The sequence below is a fragment of the Cheilinus undulatus genome, linkage group 8, assembly GCF_018320785.1.
Source record: "Cheilinus undulatus linkage group 8, ASM1832078v1, whole genome shotgun sequence".
Classification (NCBI taxonomy): domain Eukaryota; kingdom Metazoa; phylum Chordata; class Actinopteri; order Labriformes; family Labridae; genus Cheilinus; species Cheilinus undulatus.
In genome coordinates this window covers 33,521,760-33,529,990 of record NC_054872.1, presented here as the reverse complement: position 1 = coordinate 33,529,990, position 8,231 = coordinate 33,521,760, and the positions used below count along the sequence as shown (strand labels likewise).

Sequence of the window (8,231 nt, the reverse complement as noted above, 5' to 3'; positions counted from 1 at the left end):
TTTCTTTAATAAGAGTGGTTATTATTCAAGTCAAATAAGATATAGTTATCACAGCCTAACTTTACAATGGAGCATGATTTTCCTGACCTTCATGGGCCCCAGAAGGCTCTCCCCTTTATCACCCTTATGGGTGGTATGAGATATCAACATGCATTGAAGTCCCTACAGTAAATCTCAGGTGACCTGAACCCTGCTTGGCTTTCAGTCTATACTGCTACCATATGGTGAAAAGGTGTAAATACAACTTCAATGACAAAATAAATACAAATGTAAATGGATCCAGTTAATCAAATTCAACCAGATGGAAATTCAAATGTTTATTGAATCAACATCATTCAACATGAAAAATAACACAGATTAAAACCAAAAACTGAAAATAAACTAGATGACATTCTTCAAAAGACTGTTTGATGAAAAAAAAGAGATTGGCACAAACCCCTTCACAGAGGAAAGTTTGGGTCTATAGGAGCAGAAAAAACTTTGACCTTCTTAGCCCTTGACCCTGATGGACGGACAAATCAGTATACTAGCAGGCTCTGTGTCAACCCCCTTTGGGAGTCCAGAAAGAACTCTTTAATCCCCCACTAGGGAGATGAATTGAAACAGATTTCATGGACGTAATCCAGATTTATCCTAATCCATCTGAGCATGTTGGACGGATGATGTGAATTGTGAATAATAATAATAAAAAAAGAGGCACACAAGTTTCCAGTTTTTTAGTGTAACAGATAACCCCAAAATACAGCAGTATGTAACAAAGCAAAGAAGAACTGTTCTAATATTGCTTTAATGATGAAAAAGTTTAGCTCTCAAAGTGTCTTTCCTTCAACCTGAGCTGAGCTATGCTGCTAATAAGGCAAATGCAGAAGACTTTAGTAATAACATGATAAAAAACTACTTAAATCAAAGACAAACATGATCATAAATATAGGACTGCTCTAGCAGTTAACCCCCCTGGCTGCAGTTTTACACCCTGATGTCGTCACGGTCTGTGAGTCTCGTCTCAGCGCTGCCTGATTAACTGCTGCTAATAGCTTCTCCACAGGGCGCCTGCTTTACACAGACTCCATGCCAGCCGGGTTTGGAAACCAGCATCAACCGTCTGATAGGACCAGACAGAGGGAACATGGGCCGTTACATTGTGCTTCTTCTAACCAGACATGTCAGTAACCATAATGTGTGGAACAGCTTCACATTCAATAAGGCAAGGCAACTAAGTGTTGCAACAAACATCTGCTTTCACTCTGCAAACACTACCATAAATGTGCTCGTTTACAGACTGTGATGACGACAGATGATTGTACTTTATTCCTGCAGCTGAGTGCAACATTTGTGTCTTGCTGGCTCAAGCTAATCAAAGTTTAAAAATTCATTAAAAACGACAACACACGTCTAAAGCTGATGATTTCAGTGACCTGATCACAAATAAATATTCAACACAAAGACAAAACACAGCTGCAGCACAGGCTTTAAATTCAGAGCTGGGCAGTAAATGTTCACATTAAGTCCTCTCTCTCTCCCCCACAGAGCTCTACCATTTTTATCTCTGCAAAGCCTGCAGAAATATTCACTCACCCAGTCGCTCACGCACACATATTTACACACAAACACGCACATCTCCTCTGCCTGCTCCTTGTCTTCTCACACAAACATGGCGGGCGACACAAAGCTGTCCCCGCGGTTGACATTGGGGCCCTGCTGATAGTCCTGGGGGTCGCTGTCTGTGCGCATGTAAGGAGGCGGGACCTCGTTGTTCCTGGGATCATCCCAGCCAGAGGGGGCAGCAGAGTAATAATGCTCTCTGTTGTCTGCACTGAAAACATCATCCTCATCGTGGTAGGCATCCAGGTCCTAACAGAAACAAGACAACTGTGAATCTCCCTCAGTCTGTGAAGTACAAATACAACGTTTACACTTATTCATACAGAAGAACACTCCATCACTCCACAAGCTTCTGTCTCAAACCCACTGGGGAATCACTTCTGTGTAAACACAGGGATTCTGCTGTGGAGAAGAGTATGATTCAGCAACTTTCTGCCCATAGATTCAGGAGCCTTTGTATCTAACTCTATTCATCTAATGAAACTGAAATAAAGCAAACATACTGTACCCTGCTGAGAGAAGGTAATCACCAAAAACACACAACTTCCCTCAATTTATAAAAAAAAAAAAAAAAAAAAAAATCTACTAAGGCTAAGACTGTCATTGTGCTCCTTTCATCACATTTGCTCAGACTCAATCATGATAAATGAATCCCGCATGAACATGTTATTTCTCCATTTGGTGCTCACTTATCTAGAAATTCTAATTTGAATGACTATGACTTGTTACTTGTTACTATGACTTGGCTGCTGACGAGGAACAACATGCCTCTGAACTCTGACATATTTGTTACTTTAGAAAGGATTGAAATCTCTGGATGAATAAGAGCCATGTATGGAAGCTTATTTATGATATGTAAAAAAGAAAGAATATCAAAAGTTAGGCAATTCTAATAATTAAACAAATAAAAAACAGAAGTCGGAGTGAAGAGATAAAAAGTCAAAATACAGAGAAAAAGTCATTATTGTGATATAAGGAGTTGCAATATAATAGAAAAAGTCAAAAATTGAGATTAAAAAATTAATATTATTTAACAAAAGTTGTAATTATGAGAAATCAAGTCACAATTATGGGATTAAAGAGTCAAACTTATGGTAAGTTAAACTAATGGAAATTAAGAGACAGTATGCAATTACTTTGAGATGAAAAAGTCAAAATCATGAGAAAGTTAATCTCATAATTATGATTATCAAATAATTTTTAACTTTTTAAAATATATAATTCTAACTTACATTCTCATAATTTTGATATTTTATCAAGTAATTTTAACTGACATCGCATTATTTTGAATAACTCCTAATTTGGACTTTTTTCATCATAATTATGACTTTCTTCCAAGAAAACATCTTTTCCCTTCATAATTTTTGACTTTTTATATCATAATTATGACCCATCTCATTATTTTGACTCTTTATCTTACAATTATGACTATCTCATTATTTTGAATGACCTTCCCTTAATTTTGACTTTTTCTCTCATAAATATGCATTTCTTTTTCCTGATGTCCTTTTACTTATATTTTTGACTTTTTATCTAATAATTGTCTTTTTGATTTGAAAAAATTTTACTTTTTCCCTTATAATTTAACATTTTGGTATCATAATTGCTACTATCTCATAATTACATATTTTAATCTCAAAATAACACATCCTTAGCTAATAATTAGGACATTTCATCTAATAATTAAGACCTTTTATCCTATAAAAATGAAATTTCTTTTTCATAATAATTACTTTTTTAAAATATAATTTGGACTTTTTATTTCCTAATAATGACTTTTTGATTTCCAAATGTTCTACTTTTTACCATATAATTTTAAATTTTTGTATTATAATTATAACCAATTTTCTAATAATTACACATTTTACTCTCATAACACTTTTCTAGCTAATAATTTTGACATTTATGCTCATAATTTAGACCTTTGATCTGATAAAAATGAAATCCTTTTGCATAATTATTACATTTTTTTATAATTGTGATTTTTTATCTCATTATTCTGAGTTTTTCTCTCATAGTTTTGACTTTTATATCATAATGATGACTTTTTACCTTGTAATTTAAACTTATGGCCTACATCACAATCTTGATTTAGAACTTTTTTTCCCAGTCTTTTCCTTTTTTCTTTGATGTGCTTTGAAATGGGCTCCCATAGCTGTGGTTTATCGCTCTGGCATTAAAAATGACAAAGACATGAGCAATCTTGTCATCTGTATGTTCACAGTGGTATTAAACTTGATTGTTAATCAAACAATGCATAATATTTGCCCTGTGGTTATTTTTGGAATTGATATTGTGAAATTGATGGTCCATCTGGCAACAGTGGGTCAATAATTTGGAGGTCAAACAAAAAATAACACTCTTGGATGTAGGGTTTACAACTGATGTTTGATTAAGAATAAAATCATGCAATACTAGCATATATTCTGCTGTATCAACACAATTTTGCTTTGTAAATTACAATAGTTTTTTGCAAAACACTGTTTTATCCTTAAAAACACACACTGAGTCTCTCACTCATTCAAATGCATGATATTTGTAACTTTAGAAGCCTGAGTGTACACTGAAGTGAAAAGCAATACTAATCAAGGTGCATGCATGCACAAACACAGCGCATGATTACAATCAGCTGCATTTATTTCTTTGTTATTATTATTTTTCCACCCTTTTTGGGTTTGTAATTCTGCCTGCAGCTTGAAGTGGATTTTGGAGAAAATCCCAGCACATACAAAGGTGTTACCATGGTGACATATCGACCAAAATCAGCAAAAAATTTCCCATTGAATGCATGGGATGGTGTTAAAAAAAATCCAATTCCTCCCTCATCTATGGTCCAAAGCTTTGGGATCTCTTAAGCAGACTGGACTTTCAAAATAAAAGCTTCACTGCCAAGAGCACAAGATAAATTAATTATTTCATTAGGACCCTCAGTGCTCATTCACATTCAGTAATCCTGCAGGAGGCAGGTTTCTTCAAAATTCCTTCAGATTTTTTTGTTGTTTCGTTGTACAACTGTTAAATGATATTTAAGACTTTCCATTCAATGTTTGTACCTACTTCTGTAAGAACATTGTAAAAAGGTGTTTTTTAAATGTACAGTAACTGATTAAAAACCCTGATATGACCCCACAGAAGCTGAGATCAGTGAAAATGTTGGGCAGAAACCGCATAGTGAACTGGACAGAGCTGTGAACTCAAACTGCCCCCTCCATGGTCTGTGTGGGTTCTCAAAGTTGTAAAAAAGTAGAACAAATAATGCACATCTTGGCAGCAGTGTTGTGGCTCTACATTTTTAGCCAACACATTCTCTTACTGTGACTGGCTCTGCACTCTGGGTAGAGTAGTATTGATCCCTCAGAGGTCTGTCATCGGCCACGGGGGCAGGAGTGGTGTTCAGCTGCTGAGGACAAACATTCAAACACACATCAGTCTGTATATTTCAGTAGGTATATTACATGATCTGTCACCTTTACCATGTGTATGAAAACACTCCAGTTCTCAGGTTAATAAAACTGAAGCTGACTCACCCTGTTAGCAGAGCTGTTGGTCTTCTTAGGTGGAGGGGGTTTGTATTTGGGTGGACCGCTGTAACACAAACACGGGTAGCTCTCCAATGAGTCACAAAAAAACAGTGTTGCACAGTTTCATATCCTCCTCAGGAAAATGTTATGAACAGCTCAGAAAAAGGATACACTTTAATGAAGGAAGAAAGCAAACTGAGCTGAATTGAAGAGTGGACTTCCACATGTGTTCACAGATACTCACTCTTTGTTGTCCCGGTGTTTGCGGTACATGGCGATGGCTGTTCCAATGATAGCTAACAGTAATATGACTCCAATGAGAGCTCCGATGATGCTGCCTGTAGCTGCTCCTTTCTCAGGAAGACGAGTGTCTGAAAAACAAACGACAAAGAAGAGAGAAAAAACCATTAGACAAGATTAGAGTGGAACACACAGCAAACTCTCATTTTAAACAGCCCTAACCACATTAGTTTAATCTTTAACCCTCTGTACATTTGTACGTATTTCTCTCACTAGTCTCTCATTTCTGCCATATTATTTTTATGTTTTGATTTTAAAAAGACCATAAACAGTATTAATTGCACTTGATTTAGTTTGAAGCTTATTTACATTTATTTGCTGCTTCGGGCAGGTCTGCCCAGAGAATCTATGGAGCCCCTGACAAAACCCATGAATAGGCTCTCCCTAGTTATGATTCATCCATATCAACACATGTGTGTTGGATCAGTAGCATTGGTGCTGGCATCCTGGTTAACAGTTACTTCATTTTGGAGATTAAAAGTGTGTCAAGCAATTATTGTTCTGATGTTCAAATGATAAATTCCTGCCACTTTTTAACCCATTTTCACAACTGTTTGTTTTCACTCATTTTTTCACATTTGTTACCATAGTAAACCCCTTTTTGCCACTTTTGTCCAATTTCGGCAACCTTTGAACCTCTTTCACTACTTTAGCGGCCCTTCTTTGCCTCTTTTTAGCAGCTTTTCACCATTTTTACAGTCCATTTTTGCCACTTTTCCTTTTTCTAAACAAACATCTGCTGCTTTATCCCATTTTGTGCCACTTTTAACCTATCTGCAACCACTTTTCAGCACTTATTTCCACTGACTCTTGAATTCTAACCCATTTTTGCCTTTATTTGCAATTATTTAATTGTTTTGCCCTTAAAGTTATTTCAGTTCCTTCTGTATTTTTCTCTGGTATCCTGACGTTTGTGCAGATCATAGCTTAGCTATGTAGTCTGACATTAATAACCAAATGATTTAGTCAATGTGCCCATTCACATTATTACCAAAAAGGTCATTTGTTTTAAGATAATGGGGTAACATTTTGAAAAGACTTTATTGTATAACATTAATAATTAAATTTTTTTTCTTTTTTGCTTTAATAGGAGTGGTTATTAAGATAAGAAATACAGACTTTTTATTCAGGTTAAATATAAAATATGGTCATCATGGATTAACTTCATAATGGACTATGATTTTCTTTAATTCTCCATTTGTCTGGTCCTTAGAAATCTCTCCCCTTTATCCCCATTAATAAAACAGCTGCTGACTGTAAAAGATATGGTTCCAGGGATCAGTGCCTGTAGCTGTAGTTGTTGAGAGCTTTCTGCACCTTGCAGGTTGTAACAGACTGAAACTAGAAGACTCATTCTGTTGATCATGATCATCTGATCTGAATGTAGAGGAACATTCATGCTCAGGGTTGACAGAGTCTAATAAAGACCCAGAGGCTATAAAATGTACATTTAAACAAGCATCTTGGCTTTGTCACAAGTATTTTTTCACAATGCTTGGTGAAGGTTCCCTTCATTTTTTTCTAACAAGGATTTGGTGACGGGTTTAGGTGCAGGCTTTAAGGATACCAGAGAAGGACAAAAGAAAGACACACTGGTTTAACAAACATGAAATAAAAAAGCCACTTGTTGTCAACAACTATAAGATTGCAGGTGTAATAATGCCCCCCTCCCTCCCAACAGAGTTAGGACATATATCTAAAGGTGGTCTTCTAAGATAATGTGAGTAATAAAGTGTAGCAGCAGTGAGGTACAGAGGGTCTTGATTACAGGGTTGAGTCACATGGGTGATTAAGACAAACCAGAGGAATCATACAGGGGTTTCACTAATGAACCATGACCACACCGAACATGAACCCACACACACGCAGAAGCACGCACGCGCGCACATACACACTGTGTGTTTACTGGAGGTGCAGCCTGGCTCATTATCCCCCTGTATTCCCAGGGGATTATGCTAATGAGGGGGCGGTAAAGGGCAGAGAGGATCTGAAGCTCATTTGATGAGAACAAACTCTGGTCGCGGTAATTGGACGGGTCGTGATTGAATGTTGTTAGTCCCCTAATTACAATCCTCCTCTAACAATAGACTACTTTGAAATTCTCCCAAAATAATTTTCATTCTTTCTCTCATACAAAAGTGTCCTAATGATCATCTCTCTCCATTACTCTCAGCCACGCAGCACGCCGTCTCTCAGCAGTGACCCTGCATGTTCCCTCATGTACAATAGCTTTGGTTTGCCTCTCTTTTATGCTTTTTATTAAACGGCGTGATACAAAAAACCTGCATGTTCCTGTCTGCCATCTACACAATGGGCTTTGCAAACATTCATTTTAGCTCCTGTTATTAGGAGTAAGGCTTTCTGCTGGGCTTGATTGATGAAAAATAAAAACCTGAAAAGACATAATCAAACACAAGAACGAGAAAAAAATTGAAGTTAATAAGAACGTAAAGTGTGAAAGCGCAGTGTGCACCTGAATCTGCAAAGTCACAACAGTAATCACTGCGCTCCTAGCCCTTTAATGATGTGGGATGGGGGGGTCCCTAGATATAATAAACAGAAAGTCTTCTTTTGATAGGATGAACTGAGTTAATTATGTTGTTTGGATGTATTCTGTGGGGTACAAATAACTTTTACATTGTTTTTTCCCCTGACACAAAACTTAATTCTGCTTCTATCAAGGGACCACAACCAACATGTGTTGGCCTCATTGCATCTAAAGTAGGATTTTTATGTCTAAAGAAACACAGTAACACAATACTCATACATGGAGAGGATTAGGTGTTTAATTTGTACAATACAAGGAGA

The 8,231-nt window shown here is 36.6% G+C and overlaps 1 protein-coding gene across 2 annotated transcripts in view; it reads right to left on the bottom strand.

Annotated features, from left to right (window-relative positions):
• Positions 1 to 304: 304 nt before the first annotated feature.
• Positions 305 to 8,231, bottom strand: part of si:ch73-22o12.1 (nectin-2) — a 130,180-nt gene continuing 122,253 nt past the window's right edge. Inside the window, exons 7-10 of one of the 2 annotated variants that reach the window (XM_041793567.1) lie at positions 5,368 to 5,494; positions 5,130 to 5,187; positions 4,916 to 5,002; positions 305 to 1,851 (exon numbers count right to left, since the gene is read on the bottom strand). In XM_041793567.1, coding sequence (XP_041649501.1) covers positions 1,642 to 1,851; positions 4,916 to 5,002; positions 5,130 to 5,187; positions 5,368 to 5,494 — 482 coding nt within the window. In that variant the 3' untranslated portion in view covers positions 305 to 1,641. The remainder of the gene's footprint in view (positions 1,852 to 4,915; positions 5,003 to 5,129; positions 5,188 to 5,367; positions 5,495 to 8,231) is intronic. The other variant, XM_041793568.1, reaches the window with a different exon arrangement.